The sequence below is a fragment of the Dipodomys ordii genome, unplaced genomic scaffold (assembly GCF_000151885.1).
Source record: "Dipodomys ordii isolate 6190 unplaced genomic scaffold, Dord_2.0 Scaffold72, whole genome shotgun sequence".
Taxonomy (NCBI): domain Eukaryota; kingdom Metazoa; phylum Chordata; class Mammalia; order Rodentia; family Heteromyidae; genus Dipodomys; species Dipodomys ordii.
In genome coordinates, this window is record NW_012267288.1 from 8,435,384 (window position 1) to 8,456,253 (window position 20,870).

Below are 20,870 nucleotides of genomic sequence, written 5' to 3' on the forward strand. Positions count from 1 at the left end.
AGCCACTGGGTATCAGCAGTGCCACAGGAGGACATTCTAAGAAGCTGTGGCCTGAGATGGAAATGGCGCCTGAGACCAGGCTAAGGCTGGTGTAGCAAGTTCCCACCAGCCATGTTGTTTGTGCTGCGCTTCAGAGAGGCCATTGTCTGAGCAGGAAACAGCCCTAGCCCCACAAGCTAGCACCCCTTTCATGACGCCATGAGGGTCATCTGTAGTCTTCTCCCTTATCCTCTCCCATTCCCCTGCCCTGTACAACTTAGATTCACTCTCGATTTCCTGGAAAACATGAAGAATTAGACTCCAAATTTCCGTACTAGATGGTTTGGTGCCAGCCTTGTAGTTGAACCCTATGAATGCAGACCTGAAATAGTTCATGCTTGTCCTGGAGGGACTTGTCAGTGGTCTGGGAGCAATCTGTAAGTCAATGAACAAATTCTGTGGCACTTCGGAGGGAAAACAGGTGATAACTGTCACTTGGGAGTTGAGCACTGAGGAAAGTCAAGGGAAGGCTTCTCAGAAAAGGAGCAGCATGTGATTTAGACTGAGTTGCAGAGGAAAGGGATGAATGTCAGTCAGATGGTGGAGGGAGGCCTGGGGAACCTTAGTCAGATGGTGAGGGGAGGAGTCAGCCCTCAAGGCGCTGGGTGAGGCCCGAAGAGAGCAAGAGTCAGCTCACTAAGGTCCAGTCAACAATGGATGTCTTTAGGAAGACTGGAGAGCCATGAAAGTATTTTGGAAAGGAAATGACATCCTCCAGTTCTGGTTAAGTTAGACCATCAAAGTGCAGACTGAGTATGAAAAGATAAGAGTTATGATGATTAGGACTATGTTAATCTCAAATCATCAACAAACTGAATTCAAATGCTCTAAACACACCTGGTTTTAGCCCATGCACATGCTCAGTTTGCTTTCACGGATGCGTGCAATGTGTGGAGGAAAAGAAAAAATGATGCTAATTGGTACATTCATAGCGACAGCTTCACTAGACAACCCCAGATTCAGGCTGCTGGGAGAATGAGCTATTGTAGACCAGGAGCCAAGATGGCTCCGTGCCATGTCACTAATAATGAAGGGATCTTGCACAGAGCACCTCCCTTCTCAGGATCTAGATGTGCAGTGTATAAAGTGGGTAGCTATGATCAGACAGCATCTCACCCAGCTTTGCCTTCCATGACTTAATAATATACAACTTGGGACCATCTTTATTGCTAAGTAAAAGTCACCTTTTGGAATATTTGCTATTTCCCTAAGTTATATTCCCACCCATCCTGGCATAAATGAGCTACATAAAAAAAAAAAAAACCAGGCATGTCAAATACCTCCACTTTGCCTGAACCGTCATCCACCATGCTGTGCTTGGCTGCCATCTGCGGGGACGTGTGCAATTTTGAGGCATCGAATGAAATCTGTTGTATTTGAGCCACTTTCTCGGTGACATAAACTTTCCCGAATCCTTCACTCTGATCTTTATCTTTCCAATCCCGAAAGAACTGTTTGAACAGGGGTGTTTCACCTCCTTCTGGAAGAACCTGAATCTGAAATATTAAATCATAATAAATAGGATAATAAGAGGATCCAGGAAAGACATTAGTAGTGGAGAAAGAACTAAAGACATGGAAATATTGTCCTCGCTCTTCTGTGATTACAGATGTAAATTTAGCAGCAAGTAAAGATAAAATAATCCACTTAGGCTTTTTGTCACAACTAAAGCAGCCACCACTGATCACGAAATGTCAGAGAATATGTTCTTTTATATGTTACCCCTGTAGACAAATAAGTTTTTCTACACTGAATTCATCAGACACCTGTGAGTTGGAAAGAATTACTTCATGTGGTGCTCTTTGTGGAAGGACAGGAAAAAATGAAGATAGTAAATGAAGGTGAAAGTTTCAAAAAGGAAAAAAAAGTAATTAGCCAGTGTCTTAATGATCTCAATGAAGACAAGTATTATCTGAGAATTAGCCAGCTAAGATCACACAACTTGCTCTGAGGAATATATGGTTCAATCAACTGTGGTTTGGTATCTTGAAGAAATGGCTGCAGAAGAAATGGGCTCTGACTGACCATGCAGCCTTATAGAAGGTCTGATCTCCAGACAAATGAGCTAGGATTGTGCATGCTCATATGGAGAGTAACCACACACACACACACACACACACACACACACACACACACACACACAGAGATTGTATTGGAGCAAACTTTTCATGAGTTCTATGAAGATGCCATGATTCCCGTGTGTGTGCATGCGTGTGTATGTGTGTGTGTGTGTGTGTGTGTGTGTGTGTTAGCCCATTCATTTTCATACATACTTGGGTATGGGTGGAATAGTTCATTTGCTGTAGAAAGTCTTCCGCTGTCTTCATTGCAGCCTTCCTCTCTTGGGGATTAGCATCTTTACCTAAAATAAAAGTTAAAGAGACACAAATTTTCAGAGAGAGAAGCCATATGATGAAATATTTGAGCTGAGCCCCAGCAGCTCACATTTGTCATCTTGCCACTCAGGAGGCCAAGATCTGAGGATCAATGTTCAAAGCCAACCCAGGCAGAAAAGTTTACAAGATCTCATCTTTTATTAATCAGCAAAATGCTGGACTGGAGGCATGGCTTAAGTGTAGAGTGCCAGCTATGTGCAAGAAAAAGGGGAGCTCAAGGCTCTGAGTTTAAGCCCCAGCACCAGCAAAACAAAAAAAAATATTTGCACTCCAAAATGGAAACAAGATCATAATTTAAATATAGCAACATAAAAATGGAAAATATTACTAATAAATTAAGTGTGATAAATAACAATAATGGACAATAGTCTTTGATATTGCCCAAATGCTTTCTTTATGTCTATAGTTTCTGGTAAATGATGCAAGTAAGAAGAATATGGTTGCATTTTTAGGTGAGATATTTATAGATCATATCTTAAAAGGCAGGCTTTACTTTTAAATAAAAATAAACACTCTCTTTACCCTACCAAGAAATACCCACTAATCTGAAATGCAGCAACAATATCAATGATATCATTTACCTTTCCATACAAAAATTTGTTTTGCAGCACCATGGTCCAAAATAAAGCATTCTTCAGAAAGCAGCATAGCCATGGAGAAGGGGTTTTCCTCAGCCACCACTGTCACGCTCATGGATCCACTTGCATCTGAAACCTAACAAAATCCGTGAGCTCCACCATTGCACTTTGGGAGCTGTAAATGTTCTAAAATTACACTGTGGAGATTACTACCCAATTCTATAATGGTATTCATTGCAATCTAAGTTCAAGAATGTGATTTTTATAATATATACCTCAACAACACAATTTTAAAGCAAACAGACAAAGCATACATGAGCCAAGCTCATTCACCTTTGGGGGGAAATGAACTATTAATTAAAATGTAAACTTTAACATTGTTATTAAAATATCTGAAAATAGGGGCTGGGAAAGGTGGCTCAGTGGTAGAGCGCTTGCCTTGCATGCCTGAGGCCCTGGGTTCGATTCCTCAGCACCACATAAGCAAAAAGAAAAAAGCTGGAAGTGGCGCTGTGGCTCAAGGGGTAGAGCACTAGTCTTGAGCTGAAGAGCTGAGGGACAGCGCCCAGGCCCAGAATTCAGGCCCCACGACCGGACCCCCCAAAAAAATCTGAAAATAATGGCCCTAATTACAAGGCTTACAGTTTGGTGAGATGCTCACACATGGTGAGTTTTACCTCATCATTTCTGCTAAAGTTGAGAGCAACTTTGACGGTGGGTGATAACGGTACATCCATGTATACACAAAATCTGGAGTGTGACTATTCACCCAGATAATTGTTCCAGATAAACCTCTTGTGTGACAGGCACTATATGAAGGAAGACATTGGTATTGTATTTTATGCTTATAGGTATTTTTCAATGTTGGCCTTGTAACTTAACTCTATATGGTGAAACTTATCAAAGTAAATTTCTTGGTCACATTTGGAAGAACCTTTAAAAATTTTTCAGGTGATCTTAGTTGAAAGGGATATTTGTTTGCCAACTAAAATACATTGATTTTCAAAAGTCAGCTTGTCAGTTAACGTGTTGGCTGAGCCACTTGATTCTAGGATCTTCCTAAATCATGATGGAGGTTTTCAGCACAATGCCAAGTTATGCATTAAAAAACAAGAAAACAAAAAGCACCCTGGTGATTCTTCAAATCTTTTTTCATTACCTTTAAATAGTTCTACAAAGGAGTGTCAATTCAACATATCAGTTTATGAGTATATTCCATCACTTCTCCATCATTCTTTGAGTCTTTTATTTTTTGTTAAGGCCTGGAAGGTACATTTTAATTTTTAAAAAGAATTAACATTTTCTTGAGGGTTGATACCCTTTTAGAGCATTCTAAAAATCTGAAGGACAGGAGAAGGGAAAAAATAAATTGTTTAAATAGGGATACAGGTGGATGCATTGCAACAATGAGATGTACAAGTCGTTATGTGGAAAAACAAACTTTACAACTTTGGTGGGGGGGGATTGGGAGGGGTGCGGTAGGATGGGAAGGGATGGGAAGGGGAAACAAAGGAGGAGGCTACAATGCTCGATAAGAAATGTATTTGAGTCTTTTTTTAACCCTCAAATTACCTTGAAACATTTTCTATTTTAGACTGGGCAATATGTTATAGTTCCACTAGAGGGAGCCAAAACTCAGGATTAACACTTTCCCATTCAAAAGTATTTATTTAATCCAAAACAGTTTTGATTGATGATTTGAAGTAAACAATATTTTAGGCTGTTTTAGAGATAATAATAAAACCACAAGATACATAAATAAAACTATATATTTCATGTTAAAATTATCAGTATTTACCGGAAAAGACAGCCATGTTTTCCTTTGCAATCTAGGAAGGAAAGAACACTTCCCCATTTATAAATGGGAAGTTAGGCTACACAAGTTTCTATTTCTAACTCAAGCTTCATTTAAAACTATAAGGTTGTCGGTTATAAAGCCTCTGAAAGAGCAACAAGTACCATCTGCTCCCAATCACTTGCTTACAAAGTTGTAAGGGAGGAACAATTGAAGAATTCCATTCTAGCAGTCTCCTTAACTTGCATACCTTGTGGGTTTTGTTACCCTTACCAGCAATTAAAAATAAAATCCTAAGCTGGGCAATGGTGGCTCATGCCTGTAATCCTAGCTACTCAGGAGAATGAGATCTCAGAATCACGATGGGAAGCCAGCCTGGGCAAGAAGTCTTTTTTTTTTTTAATTTTATTTTATTTGTGAACATACTGTACAGAGGGGTTACAATTGCATGGGCAGGATAATGCGTACATTTTGGGCAAGAAGTCTTTGAGACTCTTATCTCCAATTAACCACCAGAAAACCAGAACTGGAGCTATGGCTCAAAGTGGTAGAGCACTAGTCTTGAGCAGAAAAGTTCAGAGATAGTGCCTCTGAGTTCAAGCTCGAGGACCAGCACTAAGAACATTTAAATAAAATAATAAAATCATATAGTTGGGAGAAACCTTATTCAGTTCTGTCTCTCTCTAACACTCTCTCTTCCCTCCCTTCTTCCATTTCCCTCTCTCTTCCTTCCCCTCCCTTCCTCTCTGTCTGTCTCTCCCTCTCTTCCTCTCTCCCTTTTTTCCTCCTTCCCTCCCTCTCTAGTCATGGTCATGGCCTGTCAACTTCACAAGGCCAGTCCGGACCATATTGCTACACACTGACACACAGACTGGTTTTACCTTGCTTTACCCTGATTGGTATGAGAGCTTACCACACTGTCACACACACACACACACAATGCCTTTATTTTGGCAAAGAAAATATTTTAAAGAAGGCAAAGATTGTTATCATCATAACAAGAAATTACAAGAAAAAGCTTACGTTTTATACTGTTTGTTCACTACAATAGATCAAAACACATTATTGCCAACTAGTAGAGTTAACAGTACATAGTTGTATGTAAGTCATGTCCATAACTTCATTTAGCTGTTTTGAATGAGATAACAAAAAATGTTTTTAATCAATTCAGAAGAACAAAGAAATGGATTCTACCTGCACACTATTAGGCACTAACGAGAGCTATGCACCACAGCAAAGGCCATCCTTCCAATATAGCCTCCTGGACCACAGCCTATCCTGCAGAAATGCCCCAAGCCCTTTGTAGCCCACTTACCATGTACAGTTTTGCCATCTTCCTGTTCGTCATATCTGCTATGGTGTCATCATCACTGTCTCCATCTGGAAGCTGTGGCTTTCTCCCTAAAACCTGGGCAGGGGGGAGAGGGTTAGGACGGTGGAAGTAAGTATCAAAAATGTCCTGTCCTTAAAGGTTAAAGAACTTTTAACAAATAGTAAACCATTTTACATTTATATGGCCACCAATTATAAGACACAATTAAAACTGTGTGGCTCTTTCTTATTAATAGGTGGGCCTTTACTCATGCATCACATCAGCCAATGGCAGAGCTGATGGCAAATTACCAATGGCACCAGCTCTGCCATCCCTATGAATTTTCAAGAAGGCCAGACCCCAAATGTGGAACTTCGGGCATCCATCTTTTTCTTTAAAATACAAGGAATTAATTTGGATCAACAACACCATTATTTTATCTGTTCCCTCTGGTTCTAGAATTAATCCATAGTTTTCAATCAATCAGTATCACAAAGACTTGGACTAAAATGACTATTTTGAGGACAAAACGTTATCATTATAGAATAGATGAAGTACAAGTTGTTTTTTTTTTTCCACAAATAGGCCTATTGTCACTATTAAAACTCTGAATGTTAAATGGATTCTTGGACTGGTGGTTCAGATCCATCAATTCACTCAACTTTAGCACCAGTCTCGTCCCCAGTAGCTTTCCCCAAACTGCCCCCTTCACCATGAAGCTCCATGAGTTTTCCCAATTCCAACTGGGGCTTCTTCAGCATTTTTACTTTTCCAACAAAGACATCATGAAGTGGATAAATAGACTGGTAAGCTTTGTCTATGTCTTTCCCCAAGGCTGATTGGAATCAGTTTATTTGTCTGCACTTCTCAGATCATGATTTCTATCATCTTCTGGATCAAGTAGATCTGCTGATGCTGAGCCTAGGAAGTCTTGCAGGTCTGACGGTTATGGTTTTTAGTAAAACCAACACAGAACAGACAAAGCAAATAACCTTCAATAGTCTCGACATCAACATGGGCTTCAATCGTGGTCTGCCACTTTTTGACCATGGAGCACATTTTGCTCAGGTGATATCGATGCCATGGAAGTTAGTTAGGCAGCTCTTTCCCTGAACATCCTCAGTTATTAGCTTGATTTTTTTTTAATGCGACTTCATCATTCTGCAGATCAGCGTCAGATACCCAACCCTTGAGGCCATCAGATGTGATATTGGTTCCTTGAGTCCTCGTGACTAGTGTTTTCCTAATATATCTCGTATTGAATATGGTCAGTGCTTCTTTCTTAGAAAATGGACCCATCTTCTTAGCTCCCTTTTGTAAGGCACTTGTTCTTGCCAACCACTATAGTGATGGTCAGAGCACCAAAAGGGGAAGTACCAGTTTATAATGACCATAAGCATGTTTGCTTTCCTGCTGCGTCTTCGGCACTTAGAGCAGGGCATTCGACAAGGTAACTGCTCTACAAGTATTTGTCAAATGAATGAATGAAGTTATCTATTTTGCGCATGTGTGATGAGACCCAAAAAGTAGAAAGTACATTTGAATATACTTTTGAACTTTTTATATTAAAATCATAAAACTTCTGTAAGTAGTTCAGCTAATTTATTAAACTAAATGACATGAGGGTTTGAATTCAGGATCTCATCCTTGCGAAGCAGATGCTCTACCACATGAGCTGCTCCGCCACCTCCTTTTAGTGTTACTTATTTTCAAGATAGGGTCTTGCTTCATGCCTGGTCCAGCCTGGACTACAGTCCTCCTATTTGTGTGTTCCTGTTTTGCAGGGATGACAGAAGAATGTCACTGTGCACAAACATTTAAAGATGGAGGTTCATGAGCTTTTTATGCCCAACTTGGTTTTAGACCTCTTTCCTTCAGTTCTTTCTTATGGCTAGGATTATAGGCTTGTGCCATTATATCTGAACATTAATGTGATTTTTATAATAATATAAATTCAACTAGAAAATAAAAGGATAAAGTATTTCTTGAGATCCAATGAATATTTAAGAACAGTGAACTCCTTGCAGAATCTTTTTTTATATTCAAATGCCCTGATACTCCATTGCATGAAAATATATGATGCTGAATATCAAACAATAATAAACCTCATAAACATACGTAAATCTAATCCTTTTGTGGGTACATCTTCAGTCTGGAGTTTGGAAATGCACCAGAGAACTTATTCTTAGAACTTGCTTGCTGGTCCCTCCCCCACAGTATAACCCCTGCTTTCACTGTATTTGATGTAGGTATAATTTGTGGAGGGGAAGGGGAAAAACAAATCATTTAAATAGGAATACAGGTGGACCCATTGCAATGATGAGATGTATAAGTTGTTATGTCGAAAACGAACTTTACAACTTTGGTGCGGGGTGGGGGGGGAGGTTTGGGTGGGGGAACGGGGGGAGGATGGGAAGGGATGGGAAGGGGAAACAAAGGAGGAGGCTACAATGTTTGATAAGAAGTGTACTCATTATCTTGCCCATGTAATTGTAACCCCTCTGTACAGTATTTTCACAATAAAAATAAAAAATAAAAAAAAGAACTTGCTTGCTGGGACATCATTTTTGTTTACATGGCGATCAAGAAAATCTCATAATTATCATACATGATTAGTGATTATAAGGTTTTTCCTTTTGGCTAAAAGTAGGATCATACCAAAAATGAAAATACTTGAAATCAAAAAGCTTTTTTCTTTTCTCTTCCTTCCTTTTCTTCTTTATCTCTTCCCTCTTCCTTCCTTCCTCTCTTTTTCTTTTTTGTGCAGGTCTTGGGGCTTGAATTCAGGGCTTGGGTGTTGTCTCTGAGCTTCTCTGCTCAAAGATAGCCCTCTACCACCTAAGCCATGGCTCCATTTCCAGAGCTGTCTCCTGGGCTTTCCTGCCCATGAAACATTAGAACTGCAATCCCATATCTTAGCCCCCTGAGAAGGATTACAAACCCAAGCCACCAGCACCTGGCCTTCCCCCCCCCCCCTGAGTTTTGTAATTGGTAGGTGTATGTATGTCTTTATAAGAGCCACCAAAAAAAATTCCATATATATCCTTTTGTACTCTGCTCCAACCAAGACAGTCATTTGGATTAAAGGTTTCAGGTTAAGGGCATACCTAGTACTGGACATCTCCCAGTGGACCAATCAAGTGTGGGACTTAGGGCACCTCTAACTTTTAATTTTCTGACAATTCTCACATTAGCCAGATATCTTAATTAGTCTCCCAATGGACTATAGCACAGCTGGGAATTGAGCCAATCCAACAAACTGTGCTTATTGAAAACAGGCTTAAACCCACAGAAGAAAAAAGCTAGTGTGTTGTCTTATATCTCTAAGGATCATTTTAAAATTCAGTTCAACAACTAAGCATTTACCAAGTACCTCACTGGGGAATATAAATGTGTTTCTGACTACCCTCCCTAACCCTTAAGGATTTCATATGCTTATTTAAAAGAATAATTGTGTTCATCTTATCAACATTTTGATTTTTTAAGGAGATTATTGATATACTTCTTTTACTTTACAGGTAAGGTTCATGCCTAAATTTGAAACATTTTTATTTTAGGTTGCCCATCTGATTAACATTTCCTTCTTGTAATCCTTGTGTAAGATATTTGTCAGAAATGACAAATATTTTCACAACGTAAAAAGATATGAAAACAAAATAGCTTTATTTCGGGTGTTCCTAAAAATTTCATCAATTGGGGCTGGGAAGGTGGCTCAGTGGTATAGTGCTTGCCTTGCATGCATGAGGCCCTGGGTTCGATTCCCCAGCACTACATAAGCAAAAAGGAAAAAAGTCGGAAGTGGCACCGTGGCTCAAGTGGTAGAGCACTAGCCTTGAGCTAAAGAGCTGAGGGATAGCACCCAGGCCCAGAGTTCAGGCCCAAACCGGACCCCCCCAAAAAAATTTCATCAATTGTTCCATCGAAGACCTGTTATTTAAGTTTTTAATTTTTTACTGTAATTTTCTATTTAAAGGTATCACATCTTTTAACATGTTCAAACTCAAACTTCTTTTTCTTCCTTTTGCGCCAGTACTGGGACTTGAACTCTTGCTTGGCTTTTCAGCTCAAAGCTGACACTCTACCACTTGAACCACATTTCCACTTTCAACATTTTGCTGGTTAGTTGGAGATAGATGTGAGTCTCACAGACTTTCCTGTGTAAGATGGTTTTGAACCTTGATCTCCTCATACCTCAGCCCCCGGAGTAGCTAGGATTATTGCCCTGAGCCACCAGTGCCCCAAGCCAAACTTACTTTCTTTTTTTATTTTTTTTTTGTGAACACACTGTACAGAGGAGTTACAATTACATGGGCAGGTTAATGCATACATTTCTTATCCAGCATTGCAGCCTCCTCCTTTGTTTACCCTTCACATCCCTTCCCAGCCTCCCCTCCCACCCAATCCTCCCCAATTCCCACCTCCTCCACTCCCCCTCACACCAACATTGTAAAGCTCGTTTTCCACATGACAACTTGTACTTCTCATTGTTGCAACAGGTTCAACTGTATCCTTAAACGACTTGTTTTTCCCCATCTCCTCTACAAGTTATACTGACATCAAATATAGTGAAAGCAGGGGTTATCCTGTGGGGGAGGGACATACAAAGCTACAAAGAGATAATCTTATAAATGCGTTAGAAACACATGCATGAAAGGAAAAAAACATTAAAATACATATCTAAGGGTTCATTTTCCTAACATCACATTATCTGACCTTTTCCGCTTGACTCATACATATACTAGATATTGCAAATAAGGGAAACCATGGGACCTATGTTTCTTTGGGCCTGGCTTACTTCACTTAATATAATTTTTTCCAAGTTTTTCCATTTCCTAACAAATGGGGCAATGTCATTCTTTCTGATGGAGGCATAGAACTCCATTGTGTATATATACCACATTTTCTTGATCCATTTATCTACTGAGGGGCATCTGGGCTGGTTCCATATCTTAGCTATGGTAAATAATGCTGCAATAAACATAGTTGTGCTGGTAGCTTTAGTGTGGTCTTGAAGATCTTCACTAGCCATACAACAGACAAGGGTCTCATATCTAAAATATAATTGGAACTCAAAAAATTAAATTCCCCAACAACAAATCCTCAAAGAAACAACTGCCCAATAAATAAGTGGGCTAAAGACTTAAAGAGAAACTTCTCTGAAGAAGAAAGAAGGATGGCCAATGGACACATGAAGAAATGCTCAACATCCCTAGCCATAAAAGAAATGCAAATCAAAACAACATTGAGATACCACCTCACTCCAGTTAGAATGGCAAAAATCAAGAACTCTAACAACAACAGATGCTGAAGGGGATGTGGACAGAAGGGAACCTTACTTCATTGTTGGTGGGAATGTAAACTTGTTCAACCACTTTGGAAAGCAGTATGGAGGTTCCTCAAAAGACTTCACTTAGAGCTCCCCTATGACCCAGCAATCCCACTTTGGGGCATTTACCCAAATGTTTACAAACAAGACCAAACTTACTTTCTACAAAACTGGCCATTCTCAATTTTCTAATTGTGTCAATATACTGTTTCCCTATTTACTCGGACTTACATCAGTTTTGAATACTTCTTCTCACTTCAAATATCCTATCCACATATTCATTCATCTTCACCTTCTTTGATATTGGCTTGAGCCTCAGATTCTTTTCCCATTCATCATGCAGACCTTAGTGAAGATCCTGCATCTCCTGCCATGGATTCTAATTTCTCCTGTTAACCCTCTGCTGTTTTCAATCCCAACTCATCTTTACATCCTAGAATGTGTCTGCCCCTTGGCTGGAAGGCCCTTAATTCACATTGCTCCTATATTTAAGAATATGACTCTAGTCCAAGGAAATCCTACCAGTACAATAATGTGCATGCACCTAGAGGAAGTTATGTTCAGAGAAATAGGTCAGACACAGAAAAGTACTAAATGATATCACTCATGTGGAATCTACCATGGTTGAGCTCATAGGAACAGGGAGCAGAGAGAGGTGCCCAGGGACTGGGACCTATTGGAAATGAAATGCTGGTCAGAGTTCAATGCTTCAGCTATAAGATGAATATGTTCCAGAAACTTACTAAACACATTGCAAATATAGCAATAATACTGTATTATAGACTTGAAACTTAAGAGATGAAACTTAATTCACAGCACATACACAAAGACACAGCACCTAAGTGGAGTGATAGACACATTACTTAACTTGATAGCAAAAACCATGTCACAATATATATGGCTATGCCAGTGGTTCATTCTTATAATCCTAGCTTCACAGGAGGCTGAGATCTGAGAGCTGCAGTGTGAAGCCAGCTCAGGCAGGAAAGTCCCTGAGACTCTTATTTCCAGTTAACCAACAGAAAGCTGGAATTGGAGCTTTGTGGCTCCAAGTGTTAGAGCACTAGCTTTGTGCAAAAGAGCTCAGAGACAGTACCTAGGCCCTGAGTTCAAGCCTCAGGAGCAACACCAAAAAAAAAATCACTTTGTATACCTTCAATATATATACAAGTTGTACTTGTCAATTATGCTTCAATGGATTTGAAAAAAATTTAAGTTAAAGATTTTTTAATGTATGTTTGTATCTGCAGCAGTGGCTCTTAACCTTCAATGTGCCCAAGCCATATGTGGGTCGTACAATACAAGAGAGGTACTCAACTATTGGCTTGTAGGAACAGATTTAGTGTGAGTCTAGGTGATTCTGAACTGCATGCTGGTTACACAGAACCAGACCTCCTCTGCATGATCTCAAGATTCTTCCAGAAGCTTAGGTCATCCATTGCTGTTTCTTAGCCTTTCTCCCTCAGGACCCTTCTTCAGTCAGCTGCAGCCCTCTGTGAGCCCTGGGGAGCCACATCCCTTTCTTCCCCTGGGCTTTCACTAATGCTGGATATAACTTCTACCTGGGGTGACTAGGTATGGCAGAAGCAAAACTGAGCAGTTATTCTCTGGCTGGCTCAACTGTAAGAATGAAGACCATAGTTACTGCTTGTTGGATGGCTATGAGTCACACACTGTACCCAGCGCTTTAGCTACATACAATTTGACTCCAGGGCTCCAGGAACCACATATTGTGACCCTAACCTTACAGAAAAGGGCACTGCTCTGAAAAGGAGTGAAAGATGGTTTCAAAACTGATAAGTATTGAGGGTGGCATCCCCTCCCCAAGTTCCTTTATGCCATTTTAATAACTCTCAGAATAGCTGGTGGCAAACGTCCCTAAATCATGGAAAATTAAGCAAATATTTGAAAAGGGGAAACACAGCTCTTAGCATGGATGGTATCTAGGCAAACTTTCTAGTCACTTGCTGCTATCTTTCCTTTGAACTATTTCCTAAATTAAAAGATGTATAGGGGCCTGGGAAGGTGGCTCAGCGGTAGAGTGCTTGCCTTGCATGCATGAGGCCCTGGGTTGAATTCCTCAGCACCACATAAGCAAAAAGAAGAAAGCCAGAAGTGGCGTTGTGGCTCAAGTGGTAGAGCGCTAGCCTTGAGCTGAAGAGCTGAGGGACAGTGCCCAGGCCCAGAGTTCAGGCCCCATGACCGGACCCCAAAAAAAAAAGTTGTATAGCAACAGATGATTTTTTTTGATGATCACTTACATTTTTTGTTGTTAGAACTCCATATTTTACTGTATTTTAAATTCATTTTGTGATAAATTTAGTCATTCATTCAAAACTTCTATGTATAGAACTTTTTTGAATATTTTTATTACCTTAAAAATTTTTTTGTTCATAGGGAAGCATGGGGATTTTGTCTGGTGGAGATGTAAAAAATGAGTTTTCCCTGTACAGGAAGTCATTTTTGCATTTACTAGCAAACTCAACATTATTAACACATGTTTACCCACACTCTTGATTCTTCTTTGAACTACTTATACTATCTTATTGATCCCCTTACTTGTGAAATATAATCTTCAAAATGAAATCTTCATTCATTTTATATCTATATGAGACTCATTATTTTATTTCTCTGAAAATACCCTTAAATATCTAGTATCAATGTTGTCTAGTGGAGTATGTCATGTATTTGTTATGTTTCATCATCTATTACATGTATTCCAATGAACACCTACAAGGGTTTTGTTGTACCAGGCCAAGTACAAGTTTTATTTAATAAATACTTACATCCAGATGCACTAGACATGATTCTAGCACTTTACATGTATTAAGTCATTTCATTGTCATAAAGACTCTATGAGCTGGCACTGTCATAATCCCATTTTATATTAGCCAACATGCTAAGTAATTTATCCAGTCACACCACTGGAACAAACAAAGCTAGGATTTGAACTCTGGCTCCACAGTGTGTTTAATATGCTTCCATAGATCTTTACTTAAATCCTTCAGCCTTTTCAGAAGATAAAGTATAAGTTGTTTCATACCAGAGATCACCACAGACCATTCTTAGTTCTCCTATTCTGATTAGACCAGTGCCACACTATATATTCTTCTCATAATATCCAGTGTTCTGCTCTACCTATCCACATAGCTTTGTTTCCATCTCTCTCTAATTCCCATCTTTTTCTTCTTCCTTTTGGGTTCTGCCTAGCCTATGTTGTGGTTATTAAAGGCTAAGACAGGAGAATTCAGAGCATTATGTGGACAAACAACCCTTAAAAGAACAAATAACACAAATAACAATACTCAACAAACATGAAAGAGATACTCAACAATGAAAAATAAGACAATAATACTTCCCCCATAATATTGTCACAATTTGAGAAAAAACAATGATAATACTCATTGTTAGCAAAGATTCAGTATTCTACTAGGCACTCCCTACTGAGAAGAAAAAAAAACTAGACAGTGATTTGACAGTAGCTAACAGAAAACTTAAATGCATGCTAATTATCCAATTCAATAATTCTATTCATGCATTTTATTCTGAAGAAATAGTTTTAAAAGTACAAAGAAATATCTTGATGTATTGTCATCACAACATTTGATAACATTAAAAAGTGTTAGATAATCCAAATACTCAACATGGGAGGAACTGATTATATAAATTATATAAACTGATGAAATAAAGTATTGCTGTAATGGCAAACTGTGTAGTCACTATAACGTTTATAATATTCCAAATAAAAGTTTAGATTAGACAGTAATTACCCAGCAATTTTTGTGTCTTGTTTTCCTTCCCCAACCCGAAAGACAATCAATAGATTACAAGTGTATAGATTACAGCAATAAATCATAAAAGTAAGTCCTTGTTATGGGTTGCTTGCTGCAAGGCAGTTTGTGCCTAGGTGAGACAAATATTTGGTAATAGGGAAGATCCACAGAGATATAAAGGCCAGGCACTTCTGAGGGAGGGCTTTGGTCTTCTTTAGCAGCTCCACCTCCCTGAATATCAGATGCCAGTATATACCCTCTACTCCTCCTCAGCCTTGTGCTCCCCAGCCTCTGAAATGTTGTATCTTTTTATTAATATACTGAGTATAGGAAACTTTGTTATAGTAAGTAGTGAACAAAGGTGGTTTAGGGGAAGGAAGATGTGATATATATGCTTGGGTAAAAGTTAATGGTAAAAGCTAATGGCTGCCTTCAAGGGATTTAGATACTTTATTATGGAACACAGGGCTATCCAATAGAACTTTGTCCTTGGTTATATTAAACCAATTCTCCGATCTTCCCATGTGTTTGAATGCCATCTTCCTAAGTCGTCTTATACTTGTGATGCAGCATATACCAGTTACATAAGATTTACCATACGGAGAATCTACAATAGTCCAGCTTCATGAGAGAGAGAGCGGGAGGCTCTCGTGGTTAAAAGCTAGCTGTAGTCCCTGATTTCAGTGAGCTTTCAGTGCTCTGCTGCTGACGGTTTCACTGGCCCTTGCCACAAGCCAGTGTAGGCAGAGGTTGCTTGAGCATCTGAACAGAAAGATTCTGAAGTTGTTTCCAAATGCAATGAGAAAGGTCAAGGTGATCTACGATGTATTTCCCTCAGGCAAGTAGAAGTGAAAGGACATATAAAACTTATTTTCAACCCCAATTATATTCAAAGAGCCTTGAGGATTCTCAGAGATGTTTAGCAAATCTGTGACTCTCAAGAGACACCCTCCTCCTCCCAAGTCTGCTTCTGCACCATAATTCTTCAGGGATTCCTCCTGAGGTAATTTCTCCCCTATTTTTTACTAACTTTAGACATGATGGGGACAAAGCTGAACTCAGAATTTCCTCATGACCCTCCTCACCAAATACCAAGTGAATGTCGTTACACAAATTTACTTCATCTCCACTACTCCTTTAGGAAGTGGTAAATAAGCCTTATTCACATATAACATAAAATTTCTTCTTTCTTTCTTTTCTTCGTTCCTTTCTTCCTTCCTTCCTTCCTTCCTTCCTTCCTTCTCTTTCTCTTTCTTTCTTCTTCCTTCCTTCCTTCCTTTCTTCCTTTCTTCCTTCCTTCCTTCTTTTCTTTCTTTCTTTTCTTCCCCAGGTCCTGGGGCTTGAACTCTGGACCTGGGCACTGTCTTTGAGCTCTTTTGCTCAAGGCTAACACTCTACCACTTGAGTAACATCTCCACTTCCAGCTTTTTCTATGATTAATTGGAGATCAATCTCAAGGACTTTCCTGCCAAAGCGGACTCTGCCTCCTGTGTAGCTAGGGCTGCAGGGGTGAGCCACAGCTGCCTGGCAATTTAGAAAATTTCTAAGTGCCCAAATGTAACTGTGCAAACTCAAAACGCCTTTCATACAGTCTGATGTGAAAAAACAACCTGGAAACTATTTTAACTTGTCTTTAGAACTATATTTTGTTTACAACACAATGTCTACCCTTGGTTGCCTTGAATGTAATAGCTCCATGGAGTGGAAAAAGGGCAAATGCTGACAGGAAGACAAAAAGGAGGGGCAGTAACGCTGAACCACTGAAAACAAACGTTGTACTACCAAAAATGAATGAGGACACTGAATATGTAAAATAAGTCACACCTATCAAACATTTCATGGCACAATTTTTGAGATTATACAATATCTAAATATTTCCACTGAGCTGCTCACTAGGCTCTGGCCAGATAGTACTAGCTCATGCCTGCAATTGTAGCTATTTAGGAAGCTGAGATCTGAGATCATAGTTCTAAGCCAGCCTTGGCAAGAAAGACCATGAGATTCTTATTTCCAATTAAACACTAAAAGCTAGAAGTGGAGCTGTAGCTCAAGCAGTAGAGCACTAGCCTTGAGCAGAAAAGCTCAAGGACAGAGCCCAGGCCACGGGTTCAAGCCCCACTGCACAAAAAATGAACACAAAAAAAAATAATGTAAACTCTGGAAGAAAGACTGAGTATAGTTCACTAATCTCATACTCTCTTCCCATCTGAACAGGTTTTGTAACCTTTCTAGGACTCAGTTTTTGCTACTGTAAAATGAGAAGGTGGCAGATATGATTGGTGCTCTGTGCCTGTCACTCTCATTGTAATTTAGAGGCATGGCGTGCAGATTGTGTCTTCCAGAAAGGGCTGGTAGTGACTGGTTAAATCCTGTAGCTTCTCCTGCCTGCCAGGGGTCAATTCTCAAGCGTGTTTCATATCATTTCCAGAGGTTCCCTCTAGACTGCGTCCCAGCAGCCTCCTACAGCAAGCCACCTACTAACACTGTTGTCTCATGTGACTCCTACTTCTTGCTTCCAGGCACATTTCCCACGGAACAATCTGCCCTCAGTCTTGGCCTGGGAATCAGCTTGAGAAAGGACATAACCTAAGAGAGGATAAGAAACATATCTAGACCATAGGACAGTTGTAAGAAGAAGATCAGATGACCCCATAAAGCACATGGTAAGGTGCCCTTCATGGGGGAAGCAGGAAAGATGTGCCATGGTGGTTGCTGTGGTTGTTTCCTTAGATTAGTTAATTCCTTCATGAGTGATACAAAGCACTTCTATGATATAAAAATGTAATAAAAATATTAAGGAACAAACAGAAAATTCAACCTACAAGTACATCTTTCTCTTTACCCCCATTGACACAGGATGAAAAAATTTATGCCCATATCTAACAATAATATGAATGCTTCATTTCAATTGTAATGCATTTGCTACTGCTTCAAAACTATCTCTAATCAACAAACTTATCTTGTCCACATGCACTCACAGACTTCATTGGCTGGCTGATACAATTCTACGACTACAATAGTGATGCATTCCATACTCTTACAACCATAATAGTAATAAAATTGATTGGCCCAAATACTGTCAACATTTCCCAGTTCCAACACATTGTGACCTTTATGTTGGACAGTGTTTAAAAGTTGAATTCAGATGGCTTCCATTTCATGGAGCTCTGTAGGTTATATAACTTATTTCTTCACGATAGTAAAAAATAGTAATTATAAAATAAATGCCAAGAAAAGATGAATTTATGAATTGTGAAAACTTAACTTTTTAATATGGGCTTGATTAATTCTCAGCACAACATGTAAGAGGAAACTGTTATAAAAATATTACTGTTTATGACTGATTCCTTAAAAACTAATTAAAGTGAATGTAAAGGATTGTGAATCACACATGAAGAAATGCTCAAATTCTCTAGCCATAAAAGAAATGCAAATCAAAACAACATTGAGATTCCACTTCACCCCAGTTAGAATGGCTATAGTCAAGAAATCTAATAACAACAGACTCTGGAGGGGATATAGCCAAAAGGGAACCCTACTAATACATTATTGGTGGAATTGTAAACTTGTTCAACTACTCTGGAAAGCAGTATGGAGGTTCCTCAAAAGACTCCACATAGAGTTCCCTGTGACCCAGCAATCCCACTTCTGGGCATTTACCCAAAGGATAACAAAAAAAAAGCCATACTAAAGCTACCAGCACAGTTATGTTTATTGCAGCATTATTTATCATAGCTAAGATATGGAACCAACCCAGATGCCCCTCAGTAGATGAATGGATCAAGAAAATGTGATATATATATATATATATATATCTATAGATATATATATATGAATTCTGTGCCTCCATCAGAAAGAATGACACTGCCCCATTTGTTAGGAAATAGAAAGGCTTTGGAAAAAATTATATTAAGTGAAGTAAGCCAGGTGCAAAGAAACATAGGTTCCATGATTTCCCTTATTTGCAATAATAATATATATCTAAGACAAGCAGAAAAGATCAAAAGCTATGTACATATGACCACATAAGATGATGCTAAGCGAAATGAACCCTAAGATAGGGACACAAGAGGTTTTATCTTTCTTGCTGTTGTTTTTAATGTACTTATAATGTACTATGTGATTTTTTTTTGTTCCTTTCCCTTATGGTAAAACCCCTGTTTTCACTGTATTTGATTCTGGTCCCCTGCATCTTGTAAACACATTTTTCTAATTTGGGGAGGGGAAGGGAAATAACAAAATGCTGAAATAAGCATAGAGGATGATCCATTGTAACAATGAGAGGTACAAGACACTATGTTGAAAACAAATTTTACAACTTGGAGGGGGGAAGGAGGAATTGGGAAGGTAAAGATAGGGGGAAAATCAAAGGAGGGGGTAACAATGCTCCATAGGAAATGGACTCATTATCTTACTCTTGTAACTGTAACCCCTCTGTACAGTATCTTCACAATAAAAATTTATATAAAGAAAAAAGAATTGTTAATCAATGAATAAGAAACTTAGCCCATTGATAAGTGATACCTGATTTTGGTTCACTGCACAAGAGACAAAAAGAAATTGAACTACAATTTCTGAAAGAAATACAGTTGTTAATATTATTTTATTAAATATTATCATTATTATTATTATTATAAGAAGAACACTTAGGACACAAAAATGACCAGGAACATGTCATTGTGTTTTCCCATTTGCTTATCTAGTTAACTATTTGTATTAATGTGTCAATTCAAATGTGTACTTTGTGGTACAAAGTTCCACCCTGCCTCTGTTCTACTCACTAGAGCCACCTGACTCCGAAATATATTATTTTATTGATGGATTCTTTTGCTATTCACTCACTTCTGCTACAAACTAAAGAGAAAAATTACTCATTCTGAAATTATCACCATATGGAATTAAGTTGAACTAATTATATGAAAATGGTACCTTATCAGTAAGGTCACAAGTCTCCATGTTGAACTTTGGTAAGACGAGGAAGGGCATTTGAAATATCACTTTATTGCAGCATATGGTCAACTATGCCATTACTGTATACACTGCTTATCTTTATTCAGGATATTTTGACTTCTCCCATTGGACAAATTGATGAGGGATAAAATAGGTATATGAATTAAACCCAAGTAACACATTCATTAAATTAAATGAGTAGTGCCTTAAACAAGTGCTTGACAATAAACTGAAGTTAAAATTGCTATAGCAACTGTCATATTCTAGAAAGTTGTTGTTGTTGTTGTTGTGTGTGTATGTGTGTGTGTGTGTGTGTGTGTGTGTGTGTGTGTGTACCAGTCCTGAAACTTGAACTCAGGGCCTGGGAATTGTCTCTAAGCTTTTTTGCTCAATGCTAGCACTCTATCATTTGAGCCACTGCTTCATGTTCAGATTTTAGTGGTTTATTGGAGGTAAGAGTCTCACAAACTTTTCCACCCAGGCTGGTTTTGAACCATGATCCTCAGATCTCAGCTTCCTGAGTAGCTAGGATTAGGGACATGAGCCACCAACACCTGGCTTTCTAGAAAGTTTTTTTTGGGGTCCGGTCGTGGGGCCTGAACTCTGGGCCTGGGCGCTGTCCCTCAGCTCTTCAGCCCAGGGCTAGCGCTCTACCGCTTGAGCCACAGTGCCACTTCCGGCTTTTTTTTTCTTTTTGCTTA

General features: G+C 39.0%; 1 protein-coding gene and 1 pseudogene across 1 annotated transcript in view; both read right to left on the reverse strand.

The window, feature by feature from the left end:
• Scin (scinderin) overlaps positions 1 to 20,870 on the reverse strand; it is an 83,459-nt gene that overhangs the window by 26,060 nt on the left and 36,529 nt on the right. Inside the window, exons 5-8 of the mRNA XM_013023992.1 lie at positions 6,124 to 6,216; positions 3,017 to 3,149; positions 2,313 to 2,401; positions 1,320 to 1,535 (exon numbers count right to left, since the gene is read on the reverse strand). Coding sequence (XP_012879446.1) covers positions 1,320 to 1,535; positions 2,313 to 2,401; positions 3,017 to 3,149; positions 6,124 to 6,216 — 531 coding nt within the window. The remainder of the gene's footprint in view (positions 1 to 1,319; positions 1,536 to 2,312; positions 2,402 to 3,016; positions 3,150 to 6,123; positions 6,217 to 20,870) is intronic.
• Positions 6,735 to 11,624, reverse strand: LOC105991348 (annotated as a pseudogene).